The sequence below is a fragment of the Lacerta agilis genome, chromosome 5, assembly GCF_009819535.1.
Source record: "Lacerta agilis isolate rLacAgi1 chromosome 5, rLacAgi1.pri, whole genome shotgun sequence".
Taxonomy (NCBI): domain Eukaryota; kingdom Metazoa; phylum Chordata; class Lepidosauria; order Squamata; family Lacertidae; genus Lacerta; species Lacerta agilis.
In genome coordinates this window covers 48,225,123-48,247,625 of record NC_046316.1, presented here as the reverse complement: position 1 = coordinate 48,247,625, position 22,503 = coordinate 48,225,123, and the positions used below count along the sequence as shown (strand labels likewise).

The 22,503-nt window shown below is 38.6% G+C and overlaps 1 protein-coding gene across 4 annotated transcripts in view; it reads left to right on the top strand.

The window, feature by feature from the left end:
• VTI1A (vesicle transport through interaction with t-SNAREs 1A) overlaps nucleotides 1-22,503 on the top strand; it is a 235,080-nt gene that overhangs the window by 142,632 nt on the left and 69,945 nt on the right. For 2 of the 4 annotated variants that reach the window (XM_033149686.1, XM_033149685.1), the window contains 2 exons: nucleotides 9,261-9,331; nucleotides 10,322-10,383. In XM_033149686.1, coding sequence (XP_033005577.1) covers nucleotides 9,261-9,331; nucleotides 10,322-10,383 — 133 coding nt within the window. Of the gene's footprint in view, nucleotides 1-9,260; nucleotides 9,332-10,321; nucleotides 10,395-22,503 lie in introns of all 4 variants that reach the window. The other 2 variants (XM_033149688.1, XM_033149687.1) reach the window with 1 other exon arrangement.

The following is a 22,503-nucleotide window of genomic DNA, read 5'->3' as shown; positions in this document are numbered from 1 at the left end:
TCATAAATATGCTGTGATTACCCAGTGCTAATTCATATTCAAAGAATGAGTGGCATTGAAGCCAGCTCCTAGGTTTCTGAGCAGTTAACCTGTGCTGTGGTGTGTTTTTTCCCCGGGTCCTCTGGTCTTAAGAAAACTTTAGCATATTTTCTATAAGTATCATGTTTGATGCAGCTCTCATTCTTATTGGATAAATGTCGTTGTTTGTGGTTGCTGATTTGAAGCCTCAATTATACTTTCCCCCCTCTTTATTGCTCTCAATTTCAATAACTTTTGTTTATTGTTATTTAGTATGAGTACAGGTGCAACAGGGATGTGCTGCCCTTTCCCATTTTGCATATCTTTCTAAAGCATGAATGTTTTGTCACAAAGTTCTCTTTACTACCTTGAAACACTGTAGAATAAAACAGAAATAGCACTTACCTATCTTTCCCTACATTTTTGACTGTCTAATCAGACACCTAAGTGTAGTTTCCTAAAGTTAAAACTTTGTGCAGTTTGGATTGTTGGGTACTTGAATAGACCCAGTGGTGGTCAAGTACCTTTGGAAGTATGTGGGCTTTGGGGGTTAGTGCTGCTTGGAGTAGGGCACAAAGGAGCTCCAGGTTTTGTAGGTCCTTGGGCAAGATCCCTTCCATGAGCTTCCCCCTGGCTCTTAGTGAGTCCTCTCTTGTCACTGTTGTGTATTAAGCAATAACACAGTCAAGATGTTTAATATAGTGTATTGTGTGTATTACAGACCTTATTTGAATGTACAAGTTACAGCGGGAACAGCAATCATTTGCTGATTCAGGGAGCAGGATTTGGATCCTCTGCTGGATTGGTTTCCACGGGAGGGAAGATGTGCCATTGGTTCCCGCCAAAATGTATCTTCTCCCTACTAGAGGCCTGTTAATATATAAACCCTAGTTTTCTCCATCCCTGGAGCTCTTCCCTGTTTCTGAATTAAAGAGATGTTGTACCTGATTCTTGCCTCCAGTTATTAACGACACTACAGTCACCGAGCCATTATTACCAACTGCTGCTACTCCTTTTCAAATTCCCACTCTTTTAGAACCTCTGAATAGAGAGCAGAGAGAGGATAACTGCAGAATTGTAAACGTTTCTCAAGATGATCAGCCTTGTGTATTTATTTACAAATTTTATTAGTCCACTTGTCTGTCCAAGCTGGTTCTCTGAGAGAGAGAGAGAAAGAGAGAGAGAGAGAGAGAGAGAGAGAGAGACGCATAGCCAAACTACCGGTACCCTAATTTGAGTTATGCCCTAACGCAAATGTGTTGGCACCATCTGGAGCAGAAAAACATGTGGGAAAGACATAATCACTGTTGCCATATTTATATAAAGGAAATTGAGATTGGAAAGGAATGAATAGTTCATGTGTGACTGACATGGAATGCAAACTGTGCAGATTTTAGCCAATTTTAGTGACTGATAGCCTACTGATGAACATCCAAATAAGCTTATATATTGTTCCAACTTCCTAACTTAGCTTGTTTCCCCTAAGCCTCTGAAATAGCTTTCCTTAAATTGTTGTCAGTGGGACTACTCCAGGAGTGAACAGTTGAAGAACATCAACTGAATGCTTTAATGTTCATCTTCCTGCACTGGTTTTAGACTGAGAGCAACAGTTACTGATTCTTCTGCCCGGTTAAATCAGGAGTGGGGAACAGTTGATCCTCTACACAGTAAGGATGGCTAATAGCCAGGGATAATGGGAGTTGTAGTCCAGTAACACCTGGAGAGCCACAGGTTCCCTACCCCTAGGTTAATAGATTCACCACACTTGCCCCACCATGAGGTTTGGACATAGCCTTGGGATTATCTACAAATTGCAGTTTCCAGGGTAGGTTATTGCAAATCATACAGTATATGCATGATGGTTTTTCAATGTAGCAGCTATAATGGTTAGCACATGTATGTACTGTGTAGCTCTAATTTGAACATTCCTGTTGGTAGCTGGTGCTGAGTGTCCTTATAGTTTGAAGTATCCACATGACTGGCTGTGGTCCAGACTGGAGCATGACAATGGTTACTAAATAATGTGGGTGTGGAGAGGGGGGTGGGAAACACAGGTGTATCACTCAGTATGTATTGCTCAGTTGGTAGAGCCTGATACTCTTAATCTCAGGATTGTTTGACAAAAGATTTCTGTATTTCAGGGGTTGGACTAAGTGATCCTTGGAGTCCCTTCCAACTCTACAATTCTATGATTGATTGATTGATTGATACATTTCTATCCCACCTTTCCTCCAAAGAGCTCAAGGTGACATACATGGCTTTCCAGCTCCCCAGTTTATCCTCACAATAACCAAGGCTTAAAGTCTGTGACTGGCCCATCAGTGGGCTTCATGGTTGAGTGAGAATTTGTTTCCTGGTTTCTGAAATCCTAGTCCAACACAACACTGGATTTCTTCATTTTTGTAATTTAAGATAAAAGCATTAGCTGCTTTCAGTCCTACATTTTAACCTATTCTGTAATTGAAGCTTTTAGCACAGCCATGTAATTCATTTTGTGTTGAATGTTGTTAAGCTGTCATTTTCTGTGCAATGAATGGTGGATAATATGCTCCATTTTGGAAACCCACCACATATCTGTTTTATTTTGTGCAGTTTCTCAACTGCTTCCTTATTGCACAAGCTCAATAGTAAAGTTTTTTGAGTTATGATAACAACTATTTTACTCAACATTCTACAGCTTTCTGTGTATTGGCATGTAGTCATTAACTATTATTCTTTTTAGCCATGTCATCTAAGAACCTTATGATCTAAATACTTCTATCTGTTAGCACTAGTTTCCATATCTAAATATGTCAACTGAAAAGCTATAAATTACAGCAGTTTCACTTGTGCCCCAACACTTAAGATATGTCAGCACTTCCTTTCATTAACTTGCTGTTGTCAGAAACCTAATAATTTGGCTCAAACCTGAACTTTTTTGCTTCAAACTGTGTATTCCCAAGCCTATAAATCCAAGTTGTCACTTCAGTAATACTTTACATTCAGTCCTTTCCTAAAAGCACCACTCCCTCTTTTACCCCCACCCTTCTAATCTCTCACTGATGTGATCAGCTTTTTAAAAATTTCATCTGTTACCAAATTTAGCCTCCTACAATAGAGTAGTTTAATTTCAGCTGAAAGACAAAATCTCATTGACAAAAAAGGCCCTTTACTTAACTTGCAAGTATAAGTCGCTCAAATGTTTTAACTCGTTTCTTATTAATTTGTCACCTGAATAGATAGATCTTATAAAACATCTGTTTCTATCCTTTGCTGTCTTATTCTCATTGCAAATAAAAATGTTATAATACCCAGTGACAAAGATTCAATCAGACTAAAGAAAGTTACTAGAGAGAAAAAGACCTACTGTGAGACTGACTTTTATTTATTTCATAAAATGCATATACCACTTTAAAAAAAAAATTAAACCCTCAAAGCTTAACCATGTTGCATTACTTCTTCGAATCTTCAAATTGTTGAGTTAGAAGGGACCACGAGGCTCATCTAGTCCAACTTCCTGCAATGCAGGAATCTTTTGCCTAATGTGGAACTCAAACCCATGACTCTGAGATTAAGAGTCTCATGCTCTACCAATTGAGCTATCCCTGAGACTCTTAAATCCTGATTCTATGCATCTGAGCAGACATTTCATTTGCTTGTGATGTTGACATAGCATAGCTATAAAACCTTTTTCTGCCATGTTTTGCGACACTGGTTTAGTAACAAAGCTTCTGTTACTCTGACAGAGGAGAAGGGGTGTCCTCTGATATAAGAACTCCTTGTGCTGAACAAAGGCAACCTCTGGATCCAGTCCATTGCTTTCTTGTCAGAAATTATGTAGAAGAATTCTAAGAATTTGTTTCTCATCTACCTAACTATTCTTTGAAAATAAAATCATTTAATCCAGGAGTAGTATGCAACTGAGAGTATAAATGTAGTAAATTGTGCAATGTAGGATTGTGCATTGTGGAAAGGATACTCAGTCTCTATCTCAGTAAATTTTCAATATTGAGGATGTACCAAAGGTGCAAATTTTCTATATTGTGGATGTACCAAAAGTGCAGACAGTCAACTACAAATTCACCCTTAATTTTTTTAGGATTGGACAGCAACCATAAATGGTAAATGTAGAAAGGCCTCAAGCTCTAGTTAATCTAATGTGAAAGCGTCCAATAACCACATCAGAAAAGAAAAGAGATGGGGAAGGCATGTGAGCCTATGTCTTGCTGGGGCTCATTCTTATAACCCTAAACTATTTCAGTATTACATTTAGTATAGCACTCTTTGCTTAGCTGTTCAACTTCCCAAGTTATCTAACAATATGAAGACAAGACAATTCTGGATTTTAGGAAGCTTGATTCATTGTCCCTCTAAGGCTTGTGCTAGATGATAAATTTACACTTGCTGATGTGTTATCATTTCATTGCAGCGTAACTCAAGAATGAGATAATTTGTCTGTTGAATGTTCATGCTTTTTTTCAGGCAGCACATAAATTATACTGGTGGCTGTGAAAGTATTTGAACTTTGCAATTCTGGATATTTTATGTATCTTATTACAATAAAATCTTAGTCCCTTTTTGGAATTCGGCACAGCAATGTTTAATTATATCATTGTTTAATTATAGTGAAGTAATAGGTGGATGGAGCCTTTCTGTATTAGGACTCATTATGATAAACAAATGCTTTCATTTGTTTCTAAATGCCCCTAGAGTTTACAAGATAAGTCTGGATTTTGTAAAGGGTTTGCTATGCCCAGTGTGTCTTCTTTATTTTTCTTTTGTTTTTGTTTTTTACAGCATGTCACCATGCTGCATGAAAAATGGTGTGTGATCTAGTGGTGGGGAGAGGATGTAGCTGTTCAGCTACTTTAATCATAAGCACTATTCTATTCTACAGCTCTCTGAATTTTGGCCTGAACTCTAAATGTTCACCATGCATTTTGTAAACCTGCTCCAAAGTTCCCAACTACCAATACTATTTATGGGGCTAAATTATTTCAAATTCTTTAGAGAATCTAATCTCAATCTTTGGATGCAAATAAATATACCAGCATGCACATTTTAAATAAAAATGAGTTTTAGGCATTGCACCTTTCGCCAAATGGAATAATTGAGGCCAAGGGTTCTAGACTAGAATATTACGGTTTATCTCCCAAATGCTGTTTGAATGATTAGAAGGATCATTGCTGGAGTTCTGGAAGATGGCTGTTTACTGCCAGACATTTATTCAAATTCGACTGCAGGTAGCAAATCAGGGTTAGCCAACATGATGCCCTCCAGATGCTGTTGGATTACAGCTCCCATAGGTTGCACTGAAGGCATAGGAGACTGCCACCTGCTAAAGCTAAGCAGGTCTGCATCTGTTCAGTGCCTGGATAGATGACTGATTAGGGACCAAGTGTATGTTTCCTTGGGTTCCACGATAGAAGAAAGGTGGGATATAAATGTAAGGAAATAAATTCCCATCAGTTCCTTCCAAAATAACCAATGAACAGGAATTATAAGAATCTCAGTCCAACGTTTGGAGAGCATCATGATGGTGATTCCTGTGCTGCTTCATCATTTTGGACCTGACGACCCTGGATTCCTGCATAAATATATTTTTAAGCAGTTGTATACATTGTCGTACATAGTACAAAACTAGAAGTCTCAATGTAAGCAACCATGTAAACAGTGGTTGATTGATAAAATTTGAGAGATGATGATTATGTACAAACTAATTCAGCAAGTACAGCAAGCAAATGATGTTATGGCATCCTGGTTTCCTTTTATTTCCTGTGGGAAAGCCCTTGAGGCTTCTCATCAAATTCCAATCAAGGACAGATGTCTATATCCCCCCCCCCCCGACTATGATCTCTCTTTCTCGTTTATATGAAACATGGATCCCATCTTTCAATAGTTAGTGAGCTTCTCCTTAGGCTGTTTTACTGTTGTTGCCCCATAGGCATATACAGGATAGTTTAGGGATTGTAATCAGTGAGTTTCTTTATTCCTTTAATGGTGTTTTAGTATTTTATGAGTGTTGCTTTTTGTAGTTATAATTTTTTTCTAAAATGAAATTCCATGAAACTGTGATTGAAAGGAATTTGCTGTGAGAAGAGAGTTGTTGATTTCTGCTGAATCCCATCCACCCTCTATCTTTGGCTGCAGCCTCCTGCACCATAGTGCTACTATATCAGAGAAACCCAATGGAGCGGATTTTCAAAGAACTGCAGAAGGAAGGAGACCTCCAAACCTCTATTGCCCAAACTTTGGATTTAAGCCTGTGTTTCAAGTGCTGTATAATTAGCACACTGTTAATTTAACTTTGGTTTACTTTGGTTGCATCTCTGAATTTGTTTTTTGTCGGAATACACTGCGTGGATCCGTTAAAAGATCCGTGGTTAATTGTTTATTTTAATGGTTATTGAGAACTACTTTTGGTATCCTTATGTGTAAAAGCGAAAGTGAAAGTAAGAATGAACAGTCGGTTTGCCAATAAGATTAATCCGCCTTTAATTTATAGTCCCGGTAATGTTTCAAAGTTATCAATGAGCGTTAACCCTGCTTCCCGCCTTTTTGGAGGGCAGCAACAGTGGTTTTATTGGTTGGGGTGTCAATCGTGATGTCACATCTGTTCCCAAATAAAAGGCTGAGGCTCACCGCTTGGGTGCGTTTTTCTTTAGTTCTTTCAGTTAGGTCAAGTTTAGTTTAAGGGTTTTGGGAGCGGGCTGGATGGGTTGGATGGGTTTTTTCTTTTAGTTAGGTTTAGTTCGCGGAAGATATTCGGTTTAGCTTTAGTTAGGCTTTTAGGTTTAGCCTAGGGCTAGATTTGCGGAAGATATTTCGGTTTAGTATTATTTAGTTTAGTATCGTGGAAGATTGGGCGCGCAGGGACTGAGAGCTTAGGGAAACTTAGCTTAGGGCAAGAAACGAGCCTACGCGGGTTTTGCCAAAGCCACTAAAAATATACTCGGTGTCTGTCGTCCTTCGGGGATAAGGGGAAAAGGTCTAAAGATTTTTTTTATTGATTTTAACCAAAACTTAGATAACGCCCTAGGTTTGGTTTTCCTGGTTCAGATTCAGGGCATCCATTGGTTTTCGAGGCATCCATTAGCTTTCGAGGCATCCATTAGTTTTCGAGGCATTATTTTAGTTAGAAGGCATTCAAGAACTCACACACCTTCGGAGTCATTTTCCGTCTTACTCAGCTTCCTTCAGATTGTGAGACTTGGCCGGCGCCCGTGCTCATAAGCACGTGGAACGCTGGCCGCTTTCCCCCCGTTACTGGTACCTCGTGCGTGGGCAGCTTAAGCTTACGCACGAGGAGCTCCAGCACCGAACCCCGGCAGTTTTTGGATGAGGATATAATGGTAGCTAGTACCGTAGTAACCATTTCATCCCAAAGGTGTTTAAAGCTCTTAACACCTTTGGGCAGAAATGGTTACTACTAGCTGTATTCTCTTCATAAAATACTGAGCCTTCTCTTTAGTTGTATATGTTTGCTAGGAGGCAATGCAGCTATTTCAGTTCTTTGAGTTTTCTGCCAGGTTGAAATTCATGGCTGAAAGTATTGGCCCTAAGTGACATATCAGCAATTCATTTTCTGGTATTCCAACTGACATGGTCTCCATCCTTTATTTATTGATATCTTCAGTCATTGGCAATGAGAGGAAAATACACTATTTGTCAAAGCTGACAGCATTCTACTCTTGGTTGATGACACTGTTGTCTTGATCAGTGGACAATAAACTTGATGCCAATTGGCAAAGTATATTTATTTTAAAAAATGTGAATTAGCTCTGTTTGCAAAACATCACACTTCAGCATTTTTATTTACTTTTTTAAAGGAAAGGGTTTCTTTCCCCTGTTTTAAGGATTGGTTTGCATTGTATACAAGTGAGATTTCATAGTGTGGTACTCAACTGAGTTTTACTCAGAGAAGACCTATTGAAAGCAATAGACCTAATTTAGTCATGTTCCCTCATTTCAGAGTAAACCTTAGTTGAATACCACCCATTGCTTTGAATCTGGGTAGGTTGAAGAATAATATCTATTAGATGTATAGCCTTGAAAGCTTGTGGCAAGTACAAACAACAACAAAACCAGAAGGAAATTGAATTGACTCATATTCACTGAAATTTCTTTCCTTTTTTCAGCTTAATCTTGAGCTTCAAATGATTCAGTATTGGTTTATGTCATATAAGACAATGAAAGGGGATGAGGAATAGATATGTCTTCAAATATTAATGCTCATTTGCACAAACAATAGACTAACACAATAATGGTACAAAAGATTAAAGAGTTTCAGAAATATTTATACTGTTCTTCCATCTATATACTGTAATCTGTCCTTGTAGCATATATTGTACCACCTTTCACCTCTGGGAGGCATTATATATGCAGCTAAAAATTAAGAGCATCAAGCCAGAAAGAAAGAAATTTATATTATTCTATCAGGGACTGCTACCAAAATATAAACTCCAGTAACTTATAAAATATATACGATGTTAAGGTGAAATATGTCAATTTAACTAATAATAGCTAAAAGAACAATCTTGGTAATATGCATCTATGCACACCTCATCATTTCCTTTGCGGGGCTGGATTACCAAAACTATCAAAAACTACCAAAAGTAGTTTTGATGTATAAGTTCAGTAGATATAAATGGCTGTAGTATGCTGTTACTGGAATAATCCCGTCTCCCATCAAATGGGTGCGGTCCATAGTGACCCGTAAGTGATCATGTGAGACAATGGATATTTTCTTTTTTACTGGATATCAGCTCTCACACCTTGGAGGGTGCTACTCCTGTGGGGAAGCTCCAGCTTCATGGATGCTTTCCGTGTGTAGGGCCTGTTGCCAGAAGGGGGAGCTAAAAAAACAACAACAAAACCTATGTTTATGCAGAATTTCATCCATGACATTTGGGATCCTGACTACTGTGATATGTGTTTTGCCCAATACAGTATATCAGTTCTGCATCGGTTTTCGATGTTATACGGACTGCATGATTTTCATTTCTGTGGTTTAAGATTGTTTTTAGGATTTTATTCAACTAACATACTCAGAGAAGACCCATTGAAATTAACAACACTGACTAATCTTAATGAGTCTACTCTGAGTAAAAGTTGGTTGAATACAACCCTGATTATCACATTTGGAGACTTATGTTTCGTAAAGTATTTGCCAGATTTTATCCTTTCCTTGCCGTTTAACGTGATATTCTCTATTCTTCATGGTTTGTGACGTTCCCACCCCCTTTTTTATTTTCTCCATGCAGAACAGATTGGCCAGGACATATTGGAAAACCTCAGCCATGACAGAGAGAAGATTCAGCGTGCTCGAGAAAGAGTAAGTTTGATAATGAGAAACAATTTGACGCTCCACATGTATTTAGGATTATCACCAGAATAAGTTTATTATGAATATTTTGAGGAAGGGAGTGAGTATTACTGCTCTTTCTACAAAGCTGGATAAAGATGGAAGTTCTCAAATGTTTCATGCCTCCCTTATCAGACCATGCTGCATTCAACTATATAAATCCAAGTTTTCAGGTAGTGTTCTTTCCCAGCCATGCTATCTGAGATCCTTTCAACTCTGGGTTTACCTGGGGCCTTCTGAATCCATAGTGTTTGTTCTGCTGTAGCTTCTCTTCTTACATTTTTTTTTAAAAAAATATGTTTATTGATAAGGTCCCACTGTAGGTTCCTGGTTCACCAGACAGGTGTGAGAAGGATTCAGGTGTGAAGCCCCAGAGAGCTACTGCCAGCCACTGTTGACAATACTGAGCTAGATGGTCTAACTAGATATAAAACAGATTCCTACATGGTGGAAATAACTTCTCTCAGTAAGCGAGCAAGCAAGCATAGCTGTTACTGTAGTTCCCTTTTTCACATTGATGGGGAAAGGCATGCTGGCACCTTTTTGTGGCCCTGTCCCATGTTCTGTTCTTTGAGATGTGGCAGCCTATTTGTGTTATGTCACACACACCATGGCAGCCATTTTTGTGACTGACATCCACAACACTTACTCAGATGTGCCCACTAGCTCAGAAAGATTTTATTTTTTAAAATTTTAAATTTCTATACCACCCTGCATCCGAAGATCACAGGGCAGTTTACAGTATAAAAACACAAAAATGCATACTACAGTAAGAAGCAAAAACAATACCCACACACACACTACTCTCTTGAAACTCCATTGTTTTTGGAAAATGTGAAGTTTGAAGCACCAACCTATTTCATTAACATGTAAATAGATTGCTTCCTTTAAAAAAAAAAAATCACAAAGGTCTCTCTACCTATTGGATTATATACAATCTTACAACATTTTCCCTCACAGCTCAGAGAAACAGATGCAAACTTGGGCAAGAGTTCAAGGATCCTTACAGGAATGTTACGAAGGTAAGGGCAAGGTAGGGACCCTCTCTCTTTTTCTTGCTTCCTTCATATAAATTGTAATTTAGATAAAATCTATTGATGCTTGTCATAATTTTGAATTGTTTGGAAATCAGCCAGCTTGGTGTAGTTTTGCTAAGGGCAGTTCCACTGAGCTTTTTTTGGGGGGGGGGGTTCAAAAAATATGCTCAGCCAATACTACAGTGCTGATAATAGCATGCAGCACAACAGCCACCTGTACACGAATGGCCACCCACCATCTTTCCCCTCTCTGCCACTGATGGGGAGCAAATAAATGTCAGCACGCCATGCCCCTTTATATAGAGTCCGCAATCGACCACAATGAACAGAGAGCGCCCCAGTGAGCTACCTGTAGATCGCGGTCGACAGGTCTGCGCTAGCCCATCGCATGGATCAGGATGTCTGTGCACACCTCTCTAGCTGTCCCCATTACACTAGATCAAGGAAACAGGCTTAAAACTCCCATGCCCTGACTGAGCAAGGAAAGGCAGACTTGATCAGGAGACTTCCTATTTACGTTAATGTCCTGAGATGCTGCTTGCAGCTCTGCACATATATACACGTGCAGGGCCCTGTTATGTGATAGGAGATCCCACCATATCTGTGTATGACGTGTGAGGAAAATCCAATACGCATGTTTCTTCCATTAGTTAGAATCACCCACCCCTCCAACAACAGCAACAATCTTTATTACAGTCCATGGACCCACCCCTCCAAAACGCAGGGACCTAAATAATTATTTCGTTCAATTCCAAGGATAACTTTTAGCAGGGTTCTTATCAGTTGGATCTGTCAGATCTTTATTTAGTATGATTACTTGAAAAACCACACAAGAGGAAGCATTTTCAACTTCCCTTTTTTGGACATTAGTCAAGCTTTTATGAAGGAGAGGCTGGATGGACAACATGTTTGACACTGAGAAATTGTTGGCGTCGTATGTGCAAACTTTTTGTACCATGAGAGATGGCCAGTGGCAAAGATTAAGGAAGCTGTAGTCCACAACAAGTGGAGGGCACCAGGTTGGGGGAGGCTGCTTTAAGCTATTTGCATGCAGCTGCTTGCCATGCAGATCAGTTGGTTGTTTTCATGCTCCCACAAATGGACAAAGGTCTGCTGTGACATGGAGAAAAATTGCCTGATCCATATGGCAAATTACTGCACATGAGCAACTTCCCATGTGGAAATGGCTGCATGTGAAGTGATTTAAACTATACACCAGTCCTTAATCTCCTCATGAAAATAGCTTGGGTTTGTTTTGCTTTCCCCCCCTTCCTTGTATATCCAGCTGACAAAGGGTAAGATAACAGCACCTCTTGCTTCCATTTCACAAACTTCTCACAATTCAGACTCTGAACCGTAGCATACAAAATTTTCTGATTAAGAGTAATATGTAAATGACACCAGCTAAATTCAAAATCCATAGAGAAAGGAGGCAGCAATTGAAAGAGATGGTTCAGCGCCTGTAGACAATCAAAATAATAATAATAAAAACTCCATGACCAAACCTATATCCTCCCCAGGAAGGGCCCTGCGACATGAGCTGTAACGAATATTCTGCATATGTCTCCATTTTGTCAAATCTCATTAAAGGGTTTCCTTGCTTTATGTCAATTGAGCTGTCCAAAAATCATTCATCATTTTTAGTGTAAAAAAAGTCATGCAGTTATTTAAATAATATCATATTAATGTTAAAGTTCAGCTGTCATTTAATAGTATGGCTTAATCAGACATAGCATTTAAGAAAAATAGTTTTTTCAGGCTTTACTTCGCTTTCAGGTTGGCAGATTCAAATAAGGATTTATGGGTTTCTAAACCAATGTATTTCTTCCCCATGTTTATGCTTGATGTACCTCAGTTTTTATTTCAGGCGAGTGCAGTCTGTTATTTTCAGTAAAATAAAATATCATATTGTGTTTGAATACATTTGCAAGTAATTTACTGAGGGTGAAACAGAAACACAGTATAACCTTTGACATTGCTGTGTGCTTTGGAGTAACAGTTAGACTTCCTAGTTTATAAGTGTTCTGTAAGCCAAATAAAAAAGTGGCCTTTGTGAAATAATCATTTGTTCTCAGACAAATGAATTATGTAGTCATATGTTTAAAAGGACATGTATTGTGTGTCTGTTTTTGTATTTGAGAGGGGCATTGCTTTTCTTTTTCTTACACATCCCTCCCCCAAACACACACTTAGGAAGATTTACCCATCAGGATATAGAGAAACTAATGTTTCAATTCAGCAAATGAATGATTGGTGCGACGTCCTGTAGATTTGCATGTTTCTTTCCTTGGGTTCACATGTTTTATATTAAAAGTGGAGTGCTTGGTGACATTCCAGAAAAATAATTCCCTATCCTGGACAGGTAAATTCAGGGAGTAATTTACATTTGTTTTACATATGTAAGGAAAAAGTTGAGTAGCAATTTTCAAGAGTCAGCAGTTTCAAATGAGAATTGTTCAGAAAGCAAGCCAGAAGGGATAAAAATAACTTTCAGCAAAGATCTAGATCAAGTACAATTTCTGGGAAACAATAATTATCAGAGAGTTTGGTTTTCTTGATATTGCTCATTTCCAGATACCATGCAAATAAGCATTTAATTGCTGAATAGAGTGGCTTTATTCCATCTAATTACTATGTGAAAATAATGTCACTAGGTTAAAGTGGAGAACACTTCCTTGCCGCATATTGAATCTGCTGTTTTCTTTAAAGGCATATGCAGGTTAAGGCATGATATTCTGCAGTGATTTTCCATTCTAATTACTGAAAGATTTATCAAAAGCATGTTGCCTTTGTTTGGGATTTACCTTCTGTCCTGAAATTCCATATCTCAGCAATTACTTCTTTCCCTCTGTCCGCAAAACCCGCTGTGAAACTGACAAGAATAAGTTTTTAAAAGGAGCTTGCTTGAAAACAGGCTTGGGTTTTTTGGGAAGGTTGTGTTATAAAGCTTTGTATTATAACTTTGCATTATTATTTTTTCCATGTTTATGTGTGTGGTGCATCAATATGCACTAGATAAAACAGTTGTGGGCAATCATCACCTAATCTGTGCATGCCAGTTGCTAATATAGCCATCCAGTTTAGGACACATCCTCAGTCTCCTTGTGACCCTCTGCTGAAGTCACAACACATCATTTGGTAATCATTTAGGTATTTGGAGAAAGGCTAAGTCTATCCTGTTGAGTTTGAGCAATAATATATTATGTACCTATACATATTTGGCACTGCATCATTTTAAACAATATAATTTTCTTTCCATTCCTATTTTTTAAGATCAAAATGTGCTCTAGAGAGTCCTGATCTTGTTTCTGTAGTTGCATGGAAGGGAAGTGTGCTGCCATATCTCTATACTCCATGGGTTACAAGACCTATCAATTATTATTATATGACCATTTTTATTATTATTTTTGTTGTCATAGCTTCCTACCAAGGCCAATTGGTAGAATAAAGTCAACTCTTCAGGGCTTTGGGAGTAATAATTTTTTTCAACCCACTGTTACTGTTACTGTTACATAATGAGAATTTTGACATCTTTCCAAAATGTAATACAGTAAAATACAAAATAGTTAATATAAGGCTCAACAACATTTACAAAAGTCTCCTACTCAAGTTAATAAAATTCTACCTGGTAAGAAATTCTGAAACCATCACATTTAAATTTATTTCCTCAATCTCCAACCCCCATTTACGGTTATGAAAGACCATCAGAAAATATAATATCGGATTAAATCCATATTTTGTGGGAACCCATCAAATTTCCATTCAGTAATCATAAAAAGAACTTAATATGTTCAGTTAGTTTCCAAGGAGTAGATAATAAAAGAAAACAAAGCTTTATGTTTGTTAAGTGTATATCATTACACCCCCTAATATGCCCAATGGCTTATGTTCTCAACTAACTTTATTTAGGAGAATTTGCAGAGTCCAAGGAGCAAGATGAAAAGCAACTACAATCTCAGCTAAATGATGTTTCCCCATAGCAGAGCATCCCACTTTGGAAATACCCCTAGCTTTTGAAAAAATTAATCTTGAAAATTGTTACACATGAGGTGTTAGGAGACTGATGAATGCATTTGCCTGTATAAAAAGACCCCTTTTCAAATTTAATTTTAAACAGGATAGGGCTTGGAGCTCTGGCTGATGAAAATAGGGCAATGTACATTCAACACTCTGGTGATAAATTGGGTGATTTGCCAACACCTTCATAACAACCACTAATATATGCAAGAATAAAGCCTGCTTTATCCAGCAGTCTAGTTGGTTAAAATCCTTATTGCCAGTGATTGGAATGAGTTCCATTCCTGTCTAGGCTTCCAACCATTTTTTATTTTTATTTTTACATATACTTAGCTTTTCTCCTTCACTGTTATTTTTACTTTTCTTTTTACACACACACACACACACACACACACACACACACACACGTGCGGCAGAGACAGTTATTGGGGTTACAAATAAACACAGAAAACATGATATTCTATTTAAAAAAAGTTTTGACAAAACAGGAACATTTCTGTTGGGAAATTATTTAGGAAGAGGCATCAAAAACAATACATTAACTATTTAAAAGATCAGAAGTTTTTCAGCATAAAAATTTGAATATTTGTGCTATAATTAGAAAAAAATAGAAAAATTATGCTGCAGTTAGGAAAAATATTGTATTTTCTTTTTCTGAAGTGATGGACAAAACATCTGGAAAACTTAAATGCAATGTCAGTACAGTTCCTAAGGGTAAACATATTTCATTATTGGTCATTCCAACAAGTAAACCTTTGATAAAGTTCAAATAAAAGAATATAGTTATCTTGGGGATAAAGGAATATATCAATTGCATTTAAGAGGATGAATTTCTTTAAAAATGCATCTCATATACTGGATCTCACATTTCTTCTTTAAAGTCATAAAATTATTTTTAAAATGTTAAAGAAAATACTATTTTGTAAAACATAAAGTACGGTAGTTTTGTAAAGTGGAACAAATAACTTTGCCTCCTTTTGATATACAAAACAGACAAGATAGTTTTAATGTACAGTAATTGAGCACAGTTCCTTACATTTTATGGTTGCACATCGAGGTTTGAGACTGTGTTTTCATACACTTAACTGGCTTTCACCATCAGGGCAGATTATGACAACTAAAGATTTAATATTAAAAATTGCTTAAGACAAATTACAGTCACAGGGATGAGGTGGGTCCTGAAAACATACATTTCAGGTGGCAAAGGACAGAGAAAAGTTGTGCACCTTCAGCATATGATGAAAGTGTATAGTGAAGGTGCCAGATGAACTGTATTGTGTGTTATGACTGGATTGGGGCTGGGGTGGCAGTTGCTGAAGGATGAGGAAGAGGTGGAGCACACAGAGACCACCATCAGTGGGGAGAAGCCCCAGAGGGCCTGTCTGGCTCCCTATCCTGCTCCATTCATGGGGAGGGCATTGACTAACCAGGAGGGGAGGCTGGACACCTAGAAGAGAAGGATCCAGAAGAGCTGACCCCCACCCCTTGGCCAAGAACTCAGCACCACCTCCACTGTTGGTAACACATTCATACCCCTCAGAGAAACATTCACCTCCAAGGGCACCTATCTTGCAGGGCAAAACAGTGAACATGCTAAGTCTTGCCTTTAGAAACTGGTGTGAGGGGCATGACTGTTTGCTGAGACATATTTAGTAGCTTTCATCTTGTCTCAGACGCCGAATGATGCTCTCAGATTCTCTAGCTATGCCTTTGGCAATCCGTACCCATAGCCTGGCCGTACCATTGTAAGCCTTGAATAAAGCTTTATTTCTTACACATAAGAGCCATTTGGGATGGGAGCCTTGACATAGTGAAGGTGTATGTTTGTTCCAAATAGTGTTCATTCATCAATTACAATTTTTGGTGCATACTTCAAAACACTTAGGTGCAGGCTTTAAAAACAGCAACACAAATATGTGTGAAATAGCAGTGCCAGCTTTATCTGCACATTTTGCAGATTTCTGGGCATTGATAGTGGACCTCAGGTAGGATCTTAGCACTGGACTGTGTTAGGCTGTCATGTTCATACAGTGATAATTGCAACTTGAGGGATAGTTCTAAAGGTGCCTTCCTTGCAGGAATAAAAAGGAACTTAAGGTCATATAAGACGGCCCCTGTGAATTCTGCTGATTCCTTTTCCCTCTGTTGTGCCCCTTGCAGCCTATCATTTGCTGTTCTCAACTGTATCTTTCTGACAGAGAGAGAAGAGGAAGGAATGCCCCATAACATTCAATCACACTTCTTTCAATTCAAACCTTATAAGTGCTTTCAAATAAACAAACCTGTAGTGTTAGATTTTTTAAAAAAAATAAGGTATATGTGAATAGCTATTTAGTGATTCTGCTGAATTCATATTACATTTATAACAAGGTGCGAAACCTGATGTTTCTTTGGACAGAATGCTTGGTTTATTTCTGAAGTTTTGTTTTTCTGTGTTTATGATCTAAGTACATCTCTTCGTCTGCTGTTTTTACATTGTTCTAAGAGTGTACAATATACTTGTTTTCATTATTTTTCCTTTCTATATTGTCTGGAATTATTTGCCCTCCTCCATCAACCTTGACCATCTGTACAGCTGGAAATACCATTATCCAAATCACAGTTATGTTCCTACAAAAAGAATAGGTTCCCAGTGGATACTTCCCTGTGCTAGTTCATTCAGACAACATGTAGAAAGAATGTGATACATCACACTGGGTTAAATATCCTCTAACCCCTGTGGTTGCACTGTTCATTGAGACATGCTTAGTATCATTAAAAGGTTAGAGCCTTCAAGAAGATTGCAGTTTGCAGCCTCAGCATGTCAAAATGCACAGCAATATGCCGAAGTAGAAATGAACATCCTAAAGCACATCTGCATGCTTCATAAATATGTGGAAATAGGTGCTAAAAATTGTTTGCAAGTTGAAGAAGGAATTTCAGCATAGCAGGATTTGTCCAATAGTTAGTGCTTTACATGGTGATTTTAAACTGAGCTGAAGAGCAATCAATTGCAATGTCTTCATTAAGTTTTGCCAAACCAAATCAACCACGAATTATATGTAATGTCTTGCTAAATGTCTTGGAAGAAGGGCTGCAATATATCTAACTTTAGCTGGATATGATTAGACCAGTAATCTATGTCTCTGTAGACATAGTCTACCATTTCAGAACTTGCATTTTGGTCTGGATAAGGATGCATGTGGACAGATGACTAATTTAAGACTAATCAAGCACTGGACTGAAAGTTACATTTAAAAACAAACAAACTTGTGATCACATTTGGGAAAGGCTTCAAGGATGAAAGGCAAAGTGAACTCTTTTTTCTTTTTCTTTTTTGCTGCTATGCCAGGCAAGGAGTACGGCCTTGGTAGAGAGAGCCTGACCTAGGGGGAGATCTGAGGGCCAGATAGATGGACCTGGAAGACCATATGTGGCTCCCAGTCTTGAGGTTCCCCATCCCTGATTTAAACATTAAGGACCAGATTCAACTAACCTGCCACCGATGCAAGGTCTCTCACTAGTACAACAGAGCTTTCCCCCTCTCCTGCCCCCATATGCCCCCCATGTCACCCCCCAAATTCACTCTGTAGTGTCAGGAAAAACCCTAGAACACTGCACAGTACTCATCCATACAAAGTTTTTTGTGAAAGTACTCACCCATATGGAGTATCATCACCTCTCTTTTTCTGCCAGTAGCAGCCATTTTGTGCTGTCATTCACGGCACTTTTATCAAAACATGAGTACTGGCATTCTGATCCTGAGAGAATCCCATCTATTTCTTAATGCATCATACTTTCTGTATGCATTATACTTTTCCTTACTGTTTTTCCCCCCAGTATAGCTTTAAAAACTAAATGCCATATATGTTGGGGTATTTATAAAGTTAGATCATTTGTACGTAGCCTTAAGCAAACGAGTCCTCCAATAAGTGGCCTTTCAGAGTGAATACTTGATGAACAGTTTAAAATACCAATCCTGCCGTTGTACATGATTATTCACATCAGTCCTTTTTAGCACAAACTATTACACTTTATGCAGGAGGGTGAAGACCTTTGGCCATCTTTTCTATTTAATGATATAATCAGTAAACAAAATATACATGTTACATGCTTGACTATTAAAGGAGCCTATATTTTTGATTGAACATTTGCTCTGTAAATTGGTGCATTCACATATCAACTTGTTTCTTGTTTAAAATGCCTGCTGTGTTCATAAGATGGTACAAAGCAAGCTCAGTAACAGCTCGTATCTCATGCAGGTGGTCGAGCTAGTTGCCTCACAGATCAAAAGTCAAACTACTGTGAATCTTCCTTTGAAATGGCAGTTAGTGAGACAAGGCTGATCTTATCTCCACAACAAAAAGAGTTATAGATATCCATCATGAATTTCTGAGAACAAAGGGCTGTTTCATAATCGTACAGCATCAGTACTGCAGGCATTTCTGAACACATCCTCGGAATATGCACACTGTCCTATTACATGGGGTAGAGCTAAATAAATATTTCAGTTATTACATATGAGATAGCATCTCTATCCCTGAAAGAATCAGTGATATAAAGTCCTTGATTAGACAGGAAGTTGTTTCCCTTCATAGTGAAATCACTGGACAGGAAGAGGGGACGACTCCACTCTAAATTGTACTATAGCCCCATTATCTGACACTGTGAGTTATATGACTTCATAATGGGGAAAGGCTGAACTGGTAAACCTTTTTCTTCCTGAAGCTGGTCTTAGTACCCTTGCCCAGAAACAGGTTTGTAAAGGATGGAGACAACATGACCAAGTGTCAACATGCCTTGCTTTCACTGCATATGGTCCACTAGCCAGCTAACTGCAACCCACTTAACCATGTGCCAGCAACAAAATAATTTTAAAATGAGGTTGCTAGAGGTTGGAAATGGTCATTACGGTAGTTTTGCAGGGCCAGGAATGTACAGTAATTGTTAGGGGTGGGGTGTACATGCTGCTGCTACTTATTACTTCTACTTTGTTGTTGTTGTTCAGTCGTTCAGTCGTGTCCGACTCTTCGTGACCCCATGGACCAGAGCACGCCAGGACCCCTGTCCTCCACTGCCTCCCGCAGTTTGGCCAAACTCATGCCAGTCGCTTCGAGAACACTGTCCAACCATCTCATCCTCTGTCGTCCCCTTCTCCTTGTGCCCTCCATCTTTCCCAACATCAGGGTCTTTTCCAGGGAGTCTTCTCTTCTCATGAGGTGGCTAAAGTACTGGAGCCTCAACTTCAGGATCTGCCCTTCCAGTGAGCACTCAGGGCTGATTTCTTTAAGGATGGATAAGTTTGATCTTTTTGCAGTCCATGGGACTCTCAAGAGTCTCCTCCAGCACTACTACTACTACTACTACTAATAATAATAATAATAATAATAATAATGTTAGCATAATCATAATGTTTGCATGGCACATATTATAAGAGATGGCTGCTTGACTTAGGAATAACCTACCTGAAGATGTTCTCCTCATTACAATCATTTAGGTGCCATGCTAAAACATCTGTTTTCCTAGGCTTTAAAGGACTGTAAGCATTTTAAACTTAAAACACTTTGATTTTACCATATTTGATTACGCTGTTTTAGTTTTAACTAGTTTTAATTTGCTGTACAGGTGATGACCAATTTACACACATCTGATTGATGCACAACTGTGCGCACATGCATCAAACACATTTCCTCTCAACATGCCAGGAAGCCAATGGGCCTGAGTTTGAAGGTCTGGAAAGCCATATTAGCTTGTCTTTGAGAGTGACTGGGAGGCCTCCCTACCTAAACTGCCTTACCTGAGTGCTGTAAGGGAAGGAGCAAGGGCACTTTTGCTACTCAGCTGCAATCCACAGACTTGAAGGGCACCATCCACTTATTTTAATAGAGCACAGCTGGGACTCCAGTAACTTTCTATTCCCCGGCAAATCTGTGCATCAAATCCCATGCCTGCTATCAATATTTACTTTATGTTGAGCTTTATGAAAAGGGAGAAAAGCAGTTTCTCAAAGTAAAAGTTTCCAAGAAAACCCTCCGCTGAGATAAGCTGTTCTGTTTTGAGCAAACACTTCGAATAAGACAGGAGGCAAAAGCTATATTGAAGGCAAATAGGTCAAAAGTTTGGAATTGTTGGCTTGCTCGTCCTTTTTGTATTTTTATTGACTGAACTGCACAATCAAGGCAACATTTACTAGAATTCTCATTTGTGCCTGCTTTTGGAGGCTGAAAAGGTTGGAACCTGCAAAAAGCATTTGTTTTGACACACTGTTTGCATTATGTATGTGTGAGGCACTCAGTGTTGTTATGAATGGTTGATGCATTAGTGTATAGCTGTTGAAGCAATTAAAAGGTCCAGTATTGGAAATTCTTGGGTTGATTCCATTAATACTAGAATAACTACTAAGAAATTTATTGAACAAGGCCACAAACAAGTTGAATGAGGCCACAAACATTCTTGCCTGTAAATGCTGCCTAATGCTTCCCCACCCACCCAAGCCTGTAGGAAAACCCTTGTCAAGTGATAAAAAGCTTTGTTCAGTTAGTGGTGTCACTTTGTTTTTTCACCCCTGTAATAGCTGGGGTTGTTTTGCTCATAAAGTTAGAAGCGATGCCATTTGAAGAGGTAATTGCTCAGTACAGTTTCAAGATATTGTGAAAGTTCTCATGTTCGTTTAAAGAAAAGGAGGAAAGGCCTAGCTCAGTACTTCAGAACTGTTTTTCTTTTCTTCTTTTCTTTTTTTTAATGCTTGCTGCCTCTTCCGTCATTTGACACAATTGGCAATCTTCAGAGCCCTGGTCTGAATGAACATTCAGAGTGAACATTCGGAACTAGCACATATTGGGTTTACATTGGTGGGGGGAGGGGATCACACAATATATCCTGAGCAGAAGGGGCCTATCTACTGCAGTATGTTGCCGTATTGTAGATTTGCAGAAAAAAAATGTGATTGAAATAGCTCCAGCAAATGGTATGCTTAAATATCCCTTTTCATGAGGTAAAATCTGCTGATCTAACTGCTGTGAGCCGTGTGAGAAGACAAGGATTCCTTTTGAGACCAAAACTTGAAGTCTTCAAGTTGAAGGAGTTAGGCCATTCATTCCATGAAGGGATATATAAGAGAGTCCATAACCAAAGGATTAGTTCACTGAATATTAATAGGAATCCATGGATAATCTTAGATACAAGGCTGTTCAGCCTGAATCATTGCTGAAGTTATGCAAGTTTGACAGAGGAATATTCTTGTCTTGCCTTATAGCAGCAGAATAATTTTGTCATTGTCAATCCATTGCTGAGCGTTGTAAACAAGGATGCATGCTCTGAACATGTGTCTCATCTCCTGCTGTGGTATAACCCAGAAAAGTGGCATCGTGAGTCTTGGGGCTGGAACAGGCAACTGACATATTTAAAAGGCTTTCAGCAACAGGGATAGTGGAGAGGCACTGAGCATTCTAGCTTCTTCCTTCCTGTTCTTCTGCTCCAGAAATTAGAAGATAAGTTCATTTAGTGCTGTAATCCATTTAACATTTGTCCTACCATTGTCACTTCAGTCATGTTTCACAGTTTTTATTTAAAGCTCTATTATATTTTCTAGTCTGGTCTCACACAGAAGTCTAAGAATTCCTCTATTCAGTTACCATTCCTTCTCACTCTCCCCCACTATGCATACCACTAGGTCTGGACCAGGGCTGCAGCTCTCAAGCCACGATTTTTCAAGAATCACTTCAAAAGGAACAAGTTTTCTGTGTAGATATCGACTCCACAGTAATGGTTTGTCACCATATTTGAGAGAAGGAAGGAACCTCTGGGCATATATTTTCACCTTCTAAATTAGCATGTGGCTTTGGCAAATTTAGACCTTTTTCTACAAGTTGTAGCATGCTTTCCATGATCAAACCTGAGCATGGCACATTTTGTTCTCTCCTCTTTTCTGTTAACCATTTTAGTTTTCTTCTCTTTTCTTATATGGGCAGATCTCATGGAAGATCATGCCTTAGTACAGATGTGTTTCATTCCTTCTCCTACCTGTTCCTATTATATTGTTCTGTTTTTTTTATTTAAAAAAAATCCATCATGGGAAATCTCACAAAAAAAACTGATTAGCAGGGGGGG